Genomic DNA, 18,574 nt, shown 5'->3' with positions numbered 1-18,574 from the left:
TCCCTATTTACACACACCGCTTCACTTTGTTGAAGAGTCTAACCCTAACCCTAACCCGAACAACTTATCTCGTTAAACTTGCCTTTCTACAGCTGTTGGAGCAGGCGCTGGTGATCGAGGAACAGCTGCGGCGGGCGGCCTACTTGAACATGGTGCAAGACCCCATGCACCCTGCCATGGCTCTCAATGCTCGCTTTGCGGAGGTGGAGTGTCTGGCAGAAAGCCACCAGCACTTGGCCAAGGAGAGCCTGGCCGGAAACAAGCCGGCAAACGCCGTCCTTCACAAGGGTGCGCTCGATCTCTTTCATTATCATACTCCGCATCACTCACTTCCTTCCTTTTCTATTTCACTCTGTAATATCTCGACACGGTCTTCATTTCATTACCTTTCCGACCCCCAATCAGTGCTGAACCAGCTGGAGGAGCTATTGAGCGACATGAAGGCCGACGTGACACGGCTTCCTGCGACTCTGTCCCGTGTGCCGCCGGTCGCTGCTCGCCTCCAGATGTCTGAGCGCAGTATCCTCAGTCGTCTCGCCAGTCGCTCAGCCGACAGTTCCACGGGCATGGTAATTTAAACTCTTCCTTGTCTTTTTGTACAATTCCTTTTGCCCCCTTCTCCTCCACCCCTTCTTGACTTGATGCCCAACTTGTTGACGCTCAAATTCACCTCATCCTAATATTTCATCATTACATTCTTCCATCGTCACCTACTTCACACGTCCAACTTTCCGCTAAATAATTACCTTTTTAACCCTCCTCCGTCCTGTCTCCTTCCCCCAAACCCTTCCTCCTTTCCACAGCCTGGCTATCCTCCAGGTTCTCTCCCTCTTCCCCCAGGTCAGCCGTTTCCTCCACCGCACACAGGAGGCCCCGTTAACTACAGCCAGATGCCAGCAGGCCCATATGCTACCGGTACTGTGTGGGAGATAGGTGACAAATAACAAGAGAACAAAAGGAGGGTAGGGGTTGGAAGAAGGCAGAAGCTCAAGCAAGCAGAGGAGGGAAATGAAGTTAGATTATAGAGAGTAGCATTGGTTTTGTGGTCTCCTCTGTAACCACTAAAACTCTTCCTCATTTGTTGAATTTATTTTAGGAATGGCCATACATGTTACCTCGATAATCTTGTGACATATTTGACTTTGTGTATGTCGTAATTGTTCCTTCAATGCCTGTATAAGCTCTACCAGAGGTGCTAATGGTTAACCGAGAGGTAGTGCGTGCTCTGTAAGACCACAAATGTTTCGCACACCTGCACCTCGGCCAGTGAATGACCACCTGTGGATGGTCCACATGGGTTATCGAGTTTACCGTGCTCTAACACAGGGACATGAACGAGGAGCCGGTTCATAAGGCGTGTTAGTTACCTTTTATTCTGCGACGGTCATCACGAGTGGAAATTCCACGTTAACTGTTTTGGTGTAAAATTTTATGTTGCACTTAAACTGGCCACTAAGATTTACCTTTAAAAATGACTACCCCGAAGGAATTTCGATTCGACCAAAGTAAAAACAAGAACTAAGCATACTGGTTGGGTAAAAGAGAGTTGGTGTTTTGTGAAGGCCGCAGACAATTGTTGGTGCAACTTTTGCAGCGTTTCGAATAATTGTTACTGAACCCTTGGGTAGAGTCCGCCCTCGGTAAAGGTGATGAATTCTCCGAGAGTAACCTGGGAGGGGCTGTCCAGTCATTGTCGTTCACTCCGCTAATCCAGGCCGCCGACCCCTCGGACTCGGAGCGGTCTTGCACGCAGCTCTGCTTGCACCTGGCTCTGGTGGACATTTACAGTTTACAGGTGAAAAGTCTTGTGCTGGGAAGTTTAGGTCTGTTAGTGAGCCGGATAATAATACATAATAAATCATGTTAGTGGGAAAATGAACTGTAATGATTGCATGGGTTAAGGCATGTTCCTTTCCGGGTCCATTTTGAATGCGTGTTCACGAATGGTTTCCAGGGTAGATTGTGGAATCATTAAATAATATTTCAAATTTATCCCTTTCATTCTGAAGATCCTCAATGGCTTCTTGCGTATACCTCAGATTCCCCTCCTGCATTGCCAGGCCATTCTTTTGGATAGGTGAAATTGAAGCTTAATGATTTATTCATTCCTCTTAGATTTGTTGCACGGATTCCATCATTGATCGTGGTTTATGAAATACTTGGGGCCGCACGACTACCATTGATCATATAAACCTGAATAACAACGGTACGCTAATGCAAGAGGGTGGTTCAAGGTTCACGTGGACTTCTTAATCTGGAAGATAAAAAGTAGAGGAGGATTGATGAAACTTCACCTGTTTCTCAAGTTGCCGTGCCGCAATCTGTAGGGATATGTTTGGCCTAGTAAGCAGCTATCTCGGAACACATGCTTTGATGACTACATCATTGGTAGCCCCGGCGGTGCCCACTGCCCAGGTGTGAAAATTGCAAGGTGGGAAGTCTGGACTTCGTGGGGGATGATTTGGAACCTCCCATCTTATGTTCACTCGAGTGGTAGTGGTCGCATTTGTCATGTGAGGGTGAGTGTCATTGTCGTGGATTCCCGAACCTCTTCCAGTTCTGGAATAAGCACCTGAACTCGGACACTGTACAAGGGGTTTATTGAGGGATAAGGATAACATGCATGGGAGATAGATATGGGCGCAGAAGCTAGTAGCACCTTTTGGTCCTCACACAGCCAGCAACCAACAACATCTCAAGGAATCACAATTTGTATTCTGCTTCATATACTTTTCTTCAAAGGACAAGGAACTCAAAACGTTTCCCCAGTTTCCCAAGCTGGGCTTCAGAGAAAGGCAAGGGCAGGTGGGGAGCTGCTCGTAAGGAAAGAAAGTTGACGCAAGGTCAAACAAAGATTTTGTCAACAGCTTTTTAAAACCAGACAGTCAGATGCTGGGGAGCCAAATGGGTCATATTACCCCCCATTAGCCTGAGATTCGAATGAAATCCCTTACATCATCATGTAGTAAAGTCATACCACGAGGCAGCGTACCTGGCCACCATGTTTGTATTGATTCTCTCTTTGTTGCGTAATAGGTCACCAGAGTCCTCTGCATTGATGGTTTTTCCATGCCAATAAAACCGTAAGGTCCCAAAGCTTTCCGGCTTAGTGCTGGATACTAACAATGCCTGCACTCCATGCCAGCTTGTATCGACACACATATTAAACGGTAGACCCAGGGTCTTATCATGTTAAGTCTTCAAAAAATCGTCTCCTTTTCAATTGCAATCACAAAATTGTTGCCTCCTGATCCAATGTGAGATACTTCGCACAAACCTTGTTGAATTTCTAGTGACATCGAACTATTGTTTCCAACATTGACCTCCAATTGTCCTGCAATTTCAGGTGCACCAATCCAGCAATGCTCCAAAAGCTTCACCATTCAGTGAAGCTTCCAAAAGCTTCGCGGCAATGCACGTCCGTATGATTGAGCGACGCCAGGTAGTTGCACAAGAGAATTGCTCGAGATAGCAGTGGTGCCCAGGTGTGTCGCTTACCAATTCAGGGCCATTTTCAAACTCGCTCGCCATTTAAAAACAACTTTGTGAAAGACCAAAAAGACTAAACGGTCTCCTGCCATATTCAGCTGGTTTGACGTTCTTCCTTAGTCCTATATTAATTTTTTTGGGGGAAAAAAATCTGTTTGATTAATAGCGAGTCTGGACTCCTTGACGAGTAACTTAATCCACAGCATTGTTGGCAACCATCTTGGTTTTACCCAGCATACTTTAACTGGTTCGGGGTATTTTGCTGCACAAAATGGCAGCATTCAATGGGCGTGAGGAGATGGCGTGCTTCCCAGGATTTGCTTGTTTCCCGAATGTCTGTGCCATTTCTGATTATTCATGTAAACGACTGGCTTGAGCGATACTCATCGCGATACGGCCTTTGTATATAGCACGATTGATACATTTGATTTGGGAAGCTTCGGTTCAGTTGCATGAAACACACACGTGCCGTTTGTTGTTTTTGCGTCCTCTGCATGGCACTCGTAAGACGTGATTGTAATGAACAAACTAACTCTGAGTTAGTTATATACGTTATGAGTTAGCTCGTTATAAGCTAACTCCGAGGGCCTTTCACTCACTCACCACAGGCAGGTTGGTGGTCTGTCTTCTACCGACTCCTTTCCGGCCTAGCTCCCCCCCCCCCCCCCTCAAGCCCTGTCTGTGCTCTGTCCCCCAAACATTCCTACAGGTCGCACAAGATCCGCCTGCAACCCTCTTCGGGTGAAACTGCCAAAATCAAGACTCTCTGCTCACCTTCACTCTTTCATTCCTCTTTACTCCCGCCTCTGGAACAAACTCCCTCACTCTCTTCAATCCCACTCCTCGCTCCAGGTCTTTAAAACAGCTGTTCACCACCATCTCTTATCTTCCCCCATCCAAAACCTTGACCTTTTCTACCCCCGTTAATTCACCCCAGATCCACTTTTCTGAAATACCAACTTCTTTGCTGGAAGTCCTAGCTGTGTCCATGTGTTTTTACTTCTCCACCCCCCCCCCCCTTCCCATGCCTCCTTCCCCCAAGCCCTCTCCCTCCCACAGATCTCCCGATGTCCCTGCTCTCAAATGTTGTACTTGTCTGCTTCCCTCTCTCTCCCCATCTTGTCTCCCACTCCCTTTATTTTGTCTTATGTGTCCGTTTGTTTTTTTTGTCATTAATGTTAGCTCTTACATGAGCCTCGATCTTGTATACAAAACCCCCCCCCCCAAAAAAACACATTTTGGCACAGTGGGTGATGATGTGAGTAGGTGCAGAGGGCACTTCTGATCACGTGGTTACGTAACGTGGCATCTTTAACGTCCACTAGCTAATGCCGGCAGATGGGACGCCAGTTTAGCGTCTACCGGAGGGACGGCACACACTGATGAATCGTCCTGCTTGTGAAACACCAGGATGACAGTTTATACCTGGTCTGGGATTCAAACCCAGGCTAGATAGGCGAGTGAGCGTGCCACTAGGCCATCCTGCCAGCCCAGGAATAGATATCGAAACAAGATCCTTCGCTTACACCACTCACCGAGAGCGGGTGAGAGTTGGACGGAGATAGAGGATGGAGGGGAGAGAGATGGATAGATAGACGGAGGGAGAGATGGACAGAGTTGAAGTGTGAGTGTATGGAAGCTTCAGAAAATTGTTTATCAATGATAACATCTTAGATACTGAAATGTAAGAATAAAGAGACTGAGGAAAAGCCCCAGGTAACCGGCAGATTTATTAAATTTTGTATGCCCACTGAGAATGAACTTGTACAAAACCAAAACATTCCCCCCACTCAGTAAGGCCTCAGTTAATGCGGCGAAAGGGGGAGGCCCTTTACTCTCTCTCTCTATTTTCTCACCTATGGTTTATAACCAGTTACCTTCAGTGTTTATAACGATGTGTTTCTAGGTCCCACGCATCCTCCGAAAGGTTTTCCTCTTTTGTAGTATCGCCCTCTTCAAACTGCCGTGATCTGGTTCCTGATCAAACTATGTTGTACTGTAAAAGGTCCACACGAACCTTGAACTACCCTCGTAGAACGGGCGAGACCCCGTGTGTGGTACGTTTTGTACGAGGGTCTGCACTGACAACGTATAACGTATGGATCTCCCCTCCCCATGCTCATCCCAAACCCTCCCCCCTCGCATCCCCCAGTCGTTACCAACGGTGTGGGTTTGGAGAAGAAGGAGGGGGTTGAGAGGAGGGCGGGGGAGGTTATCTGCATCGATGACTGATCGCAAGGATAGACAGCGGTGGACAGGATGGATTCTGACGTGTTGGAAGGGACGGGGCCGGACATCACTTAGCTATGAGGGTCAGCTGGAGGGAGTGGGGTTCAATAATCATGAACTCTGGCAGAGGTGGGGAAGGGGTTGAAGGCAGTGTGAATGTTGGTTATCCTTGGTTACCCGTTTGCCAGTGGGTTTCGCTAGTTAATGATAATTGTGTCACAACGATTGCCCAGGAAATCCAAGTGATTTTTGTCTATTTTTTGCATCGGTTAAATGGGTCATCAAAGGTTAGGATTGGGTAACCTGGGTTGGTAACCTGGGTTTTACCACTGCCGGCTGTGCCATGCTTTCTACCATTAGGTCTTGATGTTTGCTTCATTGTAACACTGCATTCCACCTTTGCCTTCCCCAGTCCCCATGATGTTCCTCAAACATGCCATCCCTCCCAACACCCCCATCCCCTCCCCTTATCTTGTACCCACGTGACCCTCACTAACCCCATATTATCTCTCTTAGCCCAGACGAAGGAAGGGAAGTTAGAAAATGAAAAGAAAAGATCTTTTTGGGTTTTTTTTCTTTTTTAAACCCCGCTGTGTATGTCTTAGTTTGCTGTGTAGCCTTTCCGTGTGTTTATGTAGATCAAAGATTGAGACATTCAGACTGTGTGCTTTCGGTTTTACACGTTCGAGAGGAAGAAAAAGAAAAGGTTCTCGAAATAAAAGAAGAAAATTGAATTTGTGTTGTGATCGTCGAGTGAACTATGATGTGCTGTACGCCAACAGGTGTATGTCTCTGATAAACCTCAGTTAATCCACACGAATCCTCATCGATCACCTCTCAAACCGATAGCTATTGCGGTGAGGCCCACCAAAGGGTCCAGTTATGGTCCACGACGTATCGACGGCAAGAGGGCTGGAGCAGAAAACGACCCATCTGTCCGAGACGCGTCCATCGTGTACCCGCACCACCTGGACCACCTGCCACTCGGTAAGGCGGCTGGAGCAGAGAAGGATCCGACTGTCCGAGAAACGTCCATCTGGTACCTGCAGCACCTGGACAACCTGCCACACTCAGTAAGGCGGCTGGAGCAGAGAATGACCCGGCTGTCCGAGAAACGTCCATCTGGTACCTGCACCACCTGGACAACCTGCCACGCTCGGTAAGACGGCTGGAGCAGAGAATGACCCGGCTATCCGAGACACGTCCATCTTGTACCTGCACCACCTGCCACTCAGTAAGGCGGCTGGAGAAGAGAAGGATCCCACTGTCCGAGAAACGTCCATCTGGTACCTGCACCACCTGGACAACCTGCCACGCTCGGTAAGACGGCTGGAGCAGAGAATGACCCGGCTATCCGAGACACGTCCATCTGGTACCTGGACAACCTGCCACACTCCGTAAGGTGGCTGGAGCAGAGAATGACCCGGCTGTCCGAGACACGTCCATCTTGTACCTGCACCACCTGGACCACCTGCCACTCAGTAAGGCGGCTGGAGAAGAGAAGGATCCGACTGTCAGAGAAACGTCCATCTGGTACCTGCACCACCTGGACAACCTGCCACGCTCGGTAAGACGGCTGGAGCAGAGAATGACCCGGCTGTCCGAGACACGTCCATGTGGGACCTGCACCACCTGCCACTCTACAAGTCCCAACTGTTTTTACTTCAACATCGTCTCCTCTTCAGTACGTTACTATCGGCATCCCCTCCTACCCACAGGAACATCTGTTTGGTCGCTGATTTCCAAACGGGTCTTAACAGGTAAATAGCAAAGTTTTTAATATATATATATATATATTCCAGGTACACACAGTAAAGCAAACAACCTTTTAATTAAGCTTTTTTTTTTTTTAATGCTGTCACCATAAAGATTACATTGATGGTGAGTGAGTAAGGAAATTGTTGAAGGTGTTGATATTTTTTGAGGAGGTGTGAGCCCGAGTACAGGTGATTCCTCAGTCGCACATGCAGGCACTGGAGGAGCACAACTCACAGTTCCTGAAGAAAAACGGTTCCGCTGTCAGTTCTGCAGACGGAAAACATCATCATGATAAGTTGGGTTTTATGGAGTCCAAATCACAGTCATTGGGAAGTAGTCTTACACATCAAGATCACATTGAATGAAAGTATCCATGTATGTAATTTGGCTGCACATGAAGAGCGTGCAGACGCGGTATCTACACATGACCACACAGAGTGGCTGATGGACCCGGTCCCATCCCTCTGTCCACCAGGTAGCTAAATAGTCCTGGAGGTCCTCACATCTCCCCTACACCTGGGAGCAAATTGAATACCCCAGAAGTAAATAAAACAATCAATCCCTGTGTGTTGATGTTGGTTATTTATTTACGTCTCCAATTCCATCAAATTGTTTTCGATTTCACTCCCAACCTCACAGTATTCATTAGTTACCTCCGCCGCCAAAGGTGGATGAACGTTATGGTTTTCACCCTTGTCTGTCTGTGAGCGGGATATCTCAAAAAGTTGGATTCGGACGAAACTTGGTGGACAGGTTGTGTGTGTGACAAGGACGATTCGATTCAATTTTGGTGAAGATCTGAATATGAATTTGGATATGGGAATTATTTAATTTTTCAAGTGATTCTTATTCATTGGGAGATCGGGTCAAAAACAATACAAAGCAGGATATCTCAAAAAGTTGTAGATGGATTTGGACTAAACTTTGTGGACAGGTTGTGTGTGTGAAAAGGACGATTCGATTCAATTTTGGTGAAGATCCGGATCCGGCTAGTAGATTTTTTTGAGAGATTCTTCACCATTGAGTGATATGGCCAACCAGGTGGAGGTATGCTCTCTACTGAGTGCTGTTCTAGTTTAGCCTGGAGTGAGTTGCTTTTGACCCTTTTGTCATAACAAGGTCGAATCATCTGTGGACCAACGTGAGTCCTCTCATGGGGGTTTATACTCCGAGGTGTATTTTAAAATAGGGGCAATACCCCCTGGGCGCTCATCTGATAGAATAAGCAGTATACTACACTGACTAAAGGTATGGTATTTTAAACCAATTTCAATGGTTGCTAGAAGACAGGGCAGCGTGTAGAATGATACGTTCGTTACCATAAGACCTTAAACAAACAAAAAAAAGATCTATTTTGGTGTGCAACCCATGACGCTCGCTACACGGACTCTTCCTCACCCGCCAATCTCTTCACCACCGCTGGTCCGTCGTTCCCCGCACACACCGTCTGGAACGAGCTCGGCAGACCGGGCTCCGAGCACAGTCTCTGGAGCGTCATGGCGTCGTCACTCCGCGGAACCTGCACTCCGACAGACACTGGTCTGGTGTGCACTTCGTGAGCGGCCATTTTGCGGATTAACCGCTCCGTTCTCACATCCTCCCCCGGTCCTTCGTCCTCGGCCCTCGTCTCCACGTCCTGGGTTCTTTCGACGCCCGGAGGAACCCCTGAGGTACCTGCCTCGGGTCCAACTCCACGTCCTCTATCTTCACCTGCTTGGAGTAAATCGTGAACTCGCTGCACATCCTGCAAAGTGAACACCTGACCTAGCAACTGCAAACGAGAAACAAGGTAGGGGCGGGTCCAGAAAAAAAAAATAGGTTAGGGTTTACCTCAGGTAAATGAGTTAGGCTTTTACCTCAGGTTAAAATGTTCACAGATCACGAAATGTACATGTAAGACTCATTTAAGTTGATGTATCGTGTTTAATTTTTCACTTTATAATATTTACTTAAAAGAGACATGTTGGCCTCAATAGTGATGAATGTAATTTTATGTCCGTCTAAAGTGACCTCCATGGACCGCTTACACCTCCATGATGAGTCCGCTGATGGACCGCTCACACCTCCATGATGAGTCCACTAATGGACCGCTCACACATGTCCAAGAAGGTCACACCCAAGTGCACAAAACAATGGGAATTGCAAATGAGTCGAGGAAAAACTGAAGAATTTATCCAGAACTAGTTGTGTCCGACCATAAACCTGCTTTCTCCACAGGAAAATTCGGGAAAATTGAGGTACTCGACAAGACCTCAGGCCTGTCACTAACTGAGTCTAAACAGAAGCTGAAAATTTCAGAATCTTTGGGAGAGATCGTCTAAACAGAAGCTGAAGATTTAAGAATCTTTGGGATGGATCGGCTAAACAGCAGCTGAAGATTTCAGAATCTTTGGAACGGATCGTCCAAACAAAAGCTGAAGATTTCAGAATCTTTGGGACGGATAGTCTAAACAGAAGCGGAAGATTTCACAATCTTTGGGATGGATCATCTAAACAGAAGCGGAAGATTTCACAATCTTTGGGATGGATCATCTAAACAGAAGCTGAAGATTTAAGAATCTTTGGGATGGATCGGCTAAACAGCAGCTGAAGATTTCAGAATCTTTGGAACGGATCGTCCAAACAAAAGCTGAAGATTTCAGAATCTTTGGGACGGATAGTCTAAACAGAAGCGGAAGATTTCACAATCTTTGGGATGGATCATCTAAACAGAAGCGGAAGATTTCACAATCTTTGGGATGGATCATCTAAACAGAAGCTGAAGATTTCAGAATCGTTGGGATGGATCATCTAAACAAAAGCTGAAGATTTCAGAATCTTTGGGACAGATCGTCTAAACAGAAGCTGAAGATTTCAGAATCTTTGGGACGGATCGTCCAAACAAAAGCTGAAGATTTCAGAATCTTTGGGACAGATCGTCGAAACAAAAGCTGAAGATTTCAGAATCTTTGGGACAGATTGTCTAAACAGAAGCTGAAGATTTCAGAATCGTTGGGATGGATCGGCTAAACAGCAGCTGAAGATTTCAGAATCGTTGGGATGGATCGGCTAAACAGCAGCTGAAGATTTCAGAATCTTTGGGATGGATCGGCTAAGCAGCAGCTGAAGATTTCAGAATCTTTGGGACAGATGTCCAAACAAAAGTTGAAGATTTCAGAATCTTTGGGACAGATCGTCCAAACAGAAGCTGAAGATTTCACAATCTTTGGGACGGATCGTCCAACAAAAGCTGAAGATTTCACAATCTTTAGGATGGATAGTCTAAACAGAAGCTGAAGATTTCAGAATCATTGGGATGGATCGTCTAAACAAAAGCTGAAGATTTCAGAATCTTTGGGACAGATCGTCTAAACAGAAGCTGAAGATTTCAGAATGTTTGGGACGGATCGTCCAAACAAAAGCTGAAGATTTCAGAATCTTTGGGACGGATCGTCCAAACAAAAGCTGAAGATTTCAGAATCTTTGGGACGGATCGTCCAAACAAAACCTGAAGATTTCAGAATCTTTGGGACAGATCGTCTAAACAAAAGCTGAAGATTTCAGAATCTTTGGGACAGATCGTCGAAACGGAAGCTGAAGATTTCAGAATCTTTGAGACGGATCGTCCAAACAGAAGCTGAAGATTTCAGAATGTTTGGGACAGATCGTCTAAACAAAAGCTGAAGATTTCAGAATCTTTGGGACAGATCGTCCAAACAAAAGCTGAAGATTTCAGAATCTTTGGGACGGATCGTCGAAACAGAAGCTGAATATTTCAGAATCTTTGGGACGGATCGTCCAAACAAAAGCTGAAGATTTCAGAATCTTTGGGATGGATCGGCTAAACAGCAGCTGAAGATTTCAGAATCTTTGGGACGGATCGTCCAAACGAAAGCTGAAGATTTCAGAATCTTTGGGACGGATCGTCTAAACAGAAGCTGAAGATTTCAGAATCTTTGGGACGGATCGTCTAAACAGAAGCTGAAGATTTCAGAATCTTTGGGATGGATCGTCCAAACAAAAGCTGAAGATTTCAGAATCTTTGGGACGGATCATCCAAACAAAAGCTGAAGATTTCAGAATCTTTGGGACAGATCGTCGAAACAGAAGCTGAAGATTTCAGAATCATTGGGACCGATCGTCTAAACAGCAGATGAAAATTTCAGAATCTTTGGGATGGATCGTCTAAACAAAAGATGAAGATTTCAGAATCTTTGGGATGGATCGTCTAAACAAAAGATGAAGATTTCAGAATCTTTGGGATGGATCGTCCAAACAAAAGCTGAAAATTTCAGAATCTTTGGGATGGATCGTCTAAACAAAAGCTGAAGATTTCGGAATCTTTGGGACGGATCGTCTAAACCTGGGGTGGGGAACCTCCGGCCTCCGGGCGTATACGGCCCGCGAGACCGTTTGATCCGGCCCGCGAGGCAATTCATCTATCTATAATTCCAGTAATCTCTCCTTTTCAAGGTTTTAAATTAATCGGACAAAGGGTAACCAAGTTATGGCCAAAAACGATTCAACCAATCAGAGAGGAGCGAGCTTTCACGTGTTGTAACAGTCAACGAATGCCGAACGTGGCGAGCAGACGCTGCCTCGGACGGCACATTTGAGAACTTATTCATTTATTTGACGTTGGCAAAATATGTTGGCGCTAACAGAATAATTGCCATCAAATTAAAACTAATTTGCGATTAATCGTAACTGCGATATGCGACCTTCCGGACAGTCAAGTGAGTTCCGGACAGTCGTAACTGCGATATGCGACCTTCCGGACAGTCAAGTGATCGCGTGATCTCATGTCATCATTTCATTCAGTATATGCAAACATGGCGACTAACAAGAAAAGAAAGGTAGATGCGGAATGTCGCGCTTTCCAAGAGAAATGGGCAAACGATTATTTCTTTGTGGAAGTAAAAGGCAAGCCAGTATGCCTAGTTTGTCGGGAAACGCTCTCGGTGATGAAAAAGGCCAACCTCGAGCGTCATTACAGCTCGAAACATGCTAAACTGGACAAGTTGAAAGGACAAATGCGCTTGGATAAAGTTAACGTTCTTCGGCGGAGTTTTGGTGCTCAACAAGCAGTCTTCATAAGACCACAATCTGACCGAGACAACACTACGCATGCTAGTTTTGTGGTGAGTGAGCTAATCGCTAAGAAGCTGATGCCGCATTCAGAAGGAGAATTTGTGAAGGAGTGCCTTGTTGCCGCTGCGGAGCTGCTCGCACCGGACAAAGTAAAATTGTTCCAAAGTGTCAGTTTGTCTCGAAGAACTGTCTCAGATCGGATTACTGACATGGCACAAGATATTGAGAAAACACTGAAGGACACCGCAAGAGATTTCCAGTTTTTCTCTCTGGCCTGCGATGAGACAACGGACATAACAAACACCGCCCAACTAGCCATTTTTGTGCGGGGGATTACAGCTGAGTTTGATACGAGGGAGGAGTTGCTGTGTTTGCCAGCCATGCATGGCACCACCAAAGGTGAGGATTTGTTTGAGCAAGTTGTTTTGGCTATGAACAAATTCGAACTGCAGTTTGACAAGTTAAGTGGCCTGGCCACGGATGGAGCCCCAGCCATGGTTGGCGCGCAAAAGGGATTGACTGCATTGTTCAAAAAAGAAATGAGTCGTCTCAGTCTCGATCCAAGTGAGTTAGTTGTATGCCACTGTATCATACACCAAGAGAGTCTGTGTGCACAGTCCCTGAAGCTCAACAATGTGATGACAACTATCGTTTCCACCATAAACGTCATCAAAAGCAGAGGGCTGAACAGCCACCAGTTCAAGGAGCTACTGAGTGAACTAGAGTCAGAGTACGGAGATCTGGTTTACCACTGTGAGGTGTGGTGGCTGAGTCGCGGAAATATGTTCACACGGTTTTACTCACCGAGAGAAGAAGTGAAACAGTTCATGGAGATGAAGGGGAAACCTGTCATGGAACTCAGTGATAGCAAGTGGCTGTGTGATTTGGGCTTCATGGTGGACATTACCAAGTACCTGTCAGAGCTGAACGTCAAGCTCCAAGGTCCCAACCAGCTTCTCAGCTCTCTGCAATCACATGTGAAATCATTTGAAGCTAAACTAAAGCTGTGGCAAGTGCAACTGGAAAGGGGAAACACTATCCACTTTCCCACTCTGCAAGAACAAAAGCCTGCTGTGACATCTGAATATGCTGTTGAGTGTGCAAAACTCCTCCAGGCATTTGGAGAGAGGTTCCAGGACATGAAAAGTAAACAAAGGGAACTGAACATATTTGCCATGCCGTTTAATGTGGAACCAGCTGATGTGCCTGACAACCTACAACACAAAATCATTGAGCTGCAAAGCAATGACGAGCTCAAAGCTAGGTACAACAACCTCCCTTTGCTCGAGTTCTACAAACTGTATGTACGTGCTGAGGATTTTCCCATTCTGAGGAGACATGCACTGAAGTTTGCATCACTGTTTGGGACGACCTACAGCTGTGAGCAGTTCTTTTCAAAACGGACTCTTGCAAAGACTCGGTTCCGCTCAAGACTGACTGACCCAAACCTGCAAAACCAGCTGCGAGTCGCATCATCATCACTACCACCTGACACCAAACGCCTCGCCAAAGAGAAACAGTTCCAGCCATCGCATTAGGTGAGTCCGATATATGTATTCAATAATTTAGCATGGCCCTCGAAGGATGTTCTAAAAATCGAAATGGCCCTTGACAGGAAAAAGGTTCCCCACCCCTGGTCTAAACAAAAGCTGAAGATTTCGGAATCTTTGGGACGGATCTTCATAACGATGTAAATACACAAAATGTTTCCGAAATAGATAAACAAAAACATTGAACGAACGAGCACAAAATGTGGCAAAGATAATTCGAGCACTAAACCTAAACTTGCCATTACGGATCATCAGATCGTCATGGTAACGGACAATCTATCTTCTGAAGGTTTGGCTTACCTGGTGAAGTAGTTCAGGATTGTACTGCGCTTTGCTGTCTGAGACGATCCAGAAAATGTTGTCTTTCGCTTAGGAGCCAAATCTGAACACCACGTCTCAGGATTTAACACAGAGCTAGCGGAGAAAAGAAGCGTGGCTCCGCTTAATGGCTGTGTGAAAGCAAAAGATGCGCGGATTGTCCATTCTCCAATGATATCTCGCACGACAATCACAGGACATATCATACCATATGTATCGTTTTTGGCCTTAACTCAATGGTGAAGAATCACTTTAAAAGTTGAAAAATTTTCATATCCGGATCCAGATCCAGATGTTCACCAAACTCGAATCAATTCTTCCTCGTCGCACACCAAACCTGCGCTCCAGATTTCATCCCAATCCGTCAATAACTTTTGAGACATCCTGCGCACAAACAAACTGACAGGGGTGAAAACACAACCTTCGCCCATCGCAGATGGGTCTTGTCATCCCCAGTGCATCGTCATCTCTTGTCATCCCCAGTGCATCATCATCTCTTGTCATCCCCAGTGCATCGTCATCTCTTGTCATCCCCAGTGCATCATCATCAATTGTTATCCCCAGTGCATCGTCATCTCTTGTCATCCCCAGTGCATCATCATCTGTCATCCCCAGTGCATCATCTCTTGTCATCCCCAGTGCATCATCATCTCTTGTCATCCCCAGTGCATCATCATCTATTGTCATCCCCAGTGCATCATCATCTGTCATCCCCAGTGCATTGTCATCTCTTGTCATCCCCAGTGCATCGTCATCTCGTCATCCCCAGTGTATCGTCATCTATTGTCATCCCCAGTGCATCGTCATCTCTTGTCATCCCCAGTGCATCATCATCTCTTGTCATCCCCAGTGCATAATCATCTCTTGTCATCCCCAGTGCATCATCATCTCTCGTCATCCCCAGTGCATCATCATCTGTCATCCCCAGTGCATTGTCATCTCTTGTCATCCCCAGTGCATCGTCATCTCGTCATCCCCAGTGTATCGTCATCTATTGTCATCCCCAGTGCATCGTCATCTCTTGTCATCCCCAGTGCATCATCATCTGTCATCCCCAGTGCATCATCTCTTGTCATCCCCAGTGCATCATAATCTCTTGTCATCCCCAGTGCATCATCATCTATTGTCATCCCCAGTGCATCATCATCTGTCATCCCCAGTGCATTGTCATCTCTTGTCATCCCCAGTGCATCGTCATCTCTTGTCATCCCCAGTGCATCGTCATCTAATGTCATCCCCAGTGCATCATCATCTATTGCCATCCCCAGTGCATCGTCATCTCTTGTCATCCCCAGTGCATCATCATGTCTTGTCATCCCCAGTGCATACTCATCTCTTGTCATCCCCAGTGCATCATCATCTCTCGTCATCCCCAGTGCATCATCATCTGTCATCCCCAGTGCATCATCATCTGTCATCCCCAGTGCATCATCATCTCTTGTCATCCCCAGTGCATCGTCATCTCTTGTCATCCCCAGTGCATCGTCATCTCTTGTCATCCCCAGTGCATCATCATCTGTCATCCCCAGTGCATCATCATCTCTTGTCATCCCCAGTGCATCGTCATCTCTTGTCATCCCCAGTGCATCGTCATCTCTTGTCATCCCTAGTGCATCGTCATCTCTTGTCATCCCCAGTGCATCATCATCTGTCATCCCCAGTGCATCATCATCTCTTGTCATCCCCAGTGCATAGTCATCTCTTGTCATCCCCAGTGCATCATCATCTCTTGTCATCCCCAGTGCATCGTCATCTATCGTCATCCATAATTCTGACCCATGATCTTTATTACCCCCATTGACCTTTCCTACCCAACCATCTTATTTGCGCATTTGTGTTTTGTCGCATTAGTTGTGCCGTTTCCCCTTTTTCCGTTCATTCATTTCCATCATGTTTGGCCCACTCTCAGTTTTACATAGATCTTCATGAGCCTCGCTCCCATAAACAATTTTTACAAAGACGACACTGAACTCAAGGAAACGTGAAGTAATGGCTGCAATTATGTTTTTCCTCGAAGAGATTTTCAAGATGATAAATTTAAAGAAAAGTCTGATTCGGGTCCTCGGAGATTCATCGAACACAGAGATCAGGTACGGATCATTGGATTTGTCAGAAAAGCATTGTATACCACCACAGTCTACAGAACTCGGAATTAGAAATGTCACCACGACTAGAGACGTCACCCCGGCTGGAGGGAGACGTCACCTCGGCTGGAGGGAGACGTCACCTCGGCTGGAAACGTCACCCAGGCTGGAGGGAGACGTCACCCAGGCTGGAGGGAGACGTCACCCCAGCTGGAGGGAGACGTCACTCCGGCTGGAGGGAGACGTCACTCCGGCTGGAGGGAGACGTCACTCCGGCTGGAGGGAGACGTCACCCCGGCTGGAGGGAGACGTCACCCCGGCTGGAAACGTCACCCAGGCTGGAGGGAGACGTCACCCCGGCTGGAAACGTCACCCAGGCTGGAGGGAGACGTCACCCCGGCTGGAAACGTCACCCAGGCTGGAGGGAGACGTCACCCCGGCTGGAGGGAGACGTCACCCCGGCTGGAGGGAGACGTCACTCAGGCTGGAGGGAGACGTCACTCAGGCTGGAGGGAGACGTCACCCCAGCTGGAAACGTCACCCAGGCTGGAGGGAGACGTCACCCCGGCTGGAGGGAGACGTCACCCCGGCTGGAGGGAGACGTCACCCCGGCTGGAGGGAGACGTCACTCAGGCTGGAGGGAGACGTCACCCCGGCTGGAGGGAGACGTCACCCCGACTGGAAACGTCACCCAGGCTGGAGGGAGACGTCACCCCGGCTGGAGGGAGACGTAACCCTGGCTGGAGGGAGACGTCACCCCGGCTGGAGGGAGACGTCACCCCGGCTGGAGGGAGACGTCACCCAGGCTGGAGGGAGACGTCACCCCGGCTGGAGGGAGACGTCACCCCGGCTGGAGGGAGACGTCACCCCGGCTGGAGGAGGTTATTTTTTATTTTTTTTGCACAGACATTAATGCATCAACCTTTGAACAGGAACAAGTCACGTGTGACAAACCTCCACTGCGATCACCCGTCCGGGCACGAATCCGGTGAACGCACGAGCGAGCAGGAGCACGCACAGCACGAGAGAGACCAGCCGCCGCATGTCCACTTCCAGTTGGTCTCTTCGGTGAACGTTCCGCCGCCCTGACGCCGTCGTCCCTTTACCGGACTGGGATTTTATAGGAAACTTTATGGCCGCACCAAAGGACGGACACCTGTGGTGGCAGAGGGAGGCAGGAAATGAAAAACGATGTTAAACCAATAAGTGGTGGAAATGCGCTTCGGTAAGATCGTTCCCGATTCCGAGACGAGCAAACAAAACGTAAACAAAGAAGGCCGTAAATGCCAAGGAGTGAGCGATAGGTTACATATGGTTTGGGCGAGGTTTGTGGCGGTAACCAGGTGAACCGTTTTTAATTAACACCCTTCCGGCCTCCATCGGATACCGACCCTTGGACGAGGAATCAAACGTTGAATCAACATCACACGGAACAAATAGAAAAGGCCTTTCAACACGTGCTGCCTCCTCGGAGGACAGACAATCCCGATGGATTGGCATCCATGGGGAGGAGGAAATACCCTGCTTGGTGCGGTGACGTCACTGGCACCCAGAGTACCCCTGGAATGACGTCACTTACCCAAGCCCAGTGGCTGTGTTTGTCTCGTCTAAACGTCTTGTGCTGTGTTTCAGCTCCAGAACGACCTTAGATCATGTAATAAAATCAAGTTCAAACAATTGCTCAATGACCCCACAATGGTACAATTTCTCTGCTTCTCTCCATCACTCGCAGCACCTGTTCAAGCTCCCAGAGGTTTACCTGGACGTGCATTCATGTTCTTCCGGTTTTCTTTCATCGTCAGGATTCCCTTTGACCTGTGCGCGCATTCGCTCTTTCCCTCCGGCCTCGATGATTGTTTTTCATTTGAGGTTTCGACGAGGAGTTTTTGTTTGACGAGGCTTTTCTCCAAACTGTTCCTCCATTGCCATCACACCCGATATTCCAAAACCCATTCATGGCACCTTTTTGGAACCAAAGCTTCCCTTCCTCCCCGCACGAGAGACACCTGATTTGGGACCATCTTTTTTATTACGTTGACCCCATATTGATAAAAATGAAAACCCAGAGAAGGAAGA

General features: G+C 47.4%; 2 protein-coding genes across 4 annotated transcripts in view; one reads left to right on the top strand and one right to left on the bottom strand.

The window, feature by feature from the left end:
- Nucleotides 1-6,452, top strand: part of LOC137417394 (chromodomain-helicase-DNA-binding protein 5) — a 122,972-nt gene extending 116,520 nt beyond the window's left edge. For 2 of the 3 annotated variants that reach the window (XM_078771459.1, XM_078771458.1), the window contains exons 38-41: nt 93-288; nt 406-569; nt 804-915; nt 5,642-6,452. In XM_078771459.1, the coding sequence (XP_078627585.1) occupies nt 93-288; nt 406-569; nt 804-915; nt 5,642-5,721 (552 nt within the window). In that variant the 3' untranslated portion in view covers nt 5,722-6,452. Of the gene's footprint in view, nt 1-92; nt 289-405; nt 570-803; nt 1,993-5,641 lie in introns of those variants that run through there. The other variant, XM_078771460.1, reaches the window with a different exon arrangement.
- Nucleotides 6,453-7,530: 1,078 nt separating this feature from the next.
- Nucleotides 7,531-18,053, bottom strand: LOC144890639 (uncharacterized). The gene is made up of 4 exons (XM_078771462.1): nt 18,019-18,053; nt 17,453-17,654; nt 8,875-9,247; nt 7,531-7,743 (listed from the first exon to the last, which is right to left on the bottom strand). The coding sequence occupies exons 2-4, from the start codon at nt 17,540-17,542 to the stop codon at nt 7,673-7,675; spliced, it is 534 nt and encodes a 177-aa protein (XP_078627588.1). The 5' UTR covers nt 17,543-17,654; nt 18,019-18,053; the 3' UTR covers nt 7,531-7,672.
- Between the last annotated feature and the right edge of the window lie 521 nt (nt 18,054-18,574).

Source organism: Myxine glutinosa, chromosome 2, assembly GCF_964187855.1.
Source record: "Myxine glutinosa chromosome 2, kmMyxGlut1.1, whole genome shotgun sequence".
NCBI classification, from domain to species: Eukaryota; Metazoa; Chordata; class Myxini; order Myxiniformes; family Myxinidae; genus Myxine; species Myxine glutinosa.
The sequence above is the reverse complement of the archived record's forward strand: the minus strand, read 5'-3'. Positions and strand labels throughout refer to the sequence as shown.

Bases quoted from the DNA above. Each gene is read 5' to 3' on its own strand.
- LOC144890639 (XM_078771462.1), bottom strand. From the start codon at position 17,542: ATGCGGCGGCTGGTCTCTCTCGTGCTGTGCGTGCTCCTGCTCGCTCGT. The intron at 9,248-17,452 runs GTTTGTCACACG...TCTCGTTTGCAG, and splicing joins GACGGGTGATCGCAGTGGAG to TTGCTAGGTCAGGTGTTCAC. The intron at 7,744-8,874 runs GTGAGGAAGAGT...TTCCGTCTGCAG, and splicing joins GGTGGTGAAGAGATTGGCGG to AACTGACAGCGGAACCGTTT.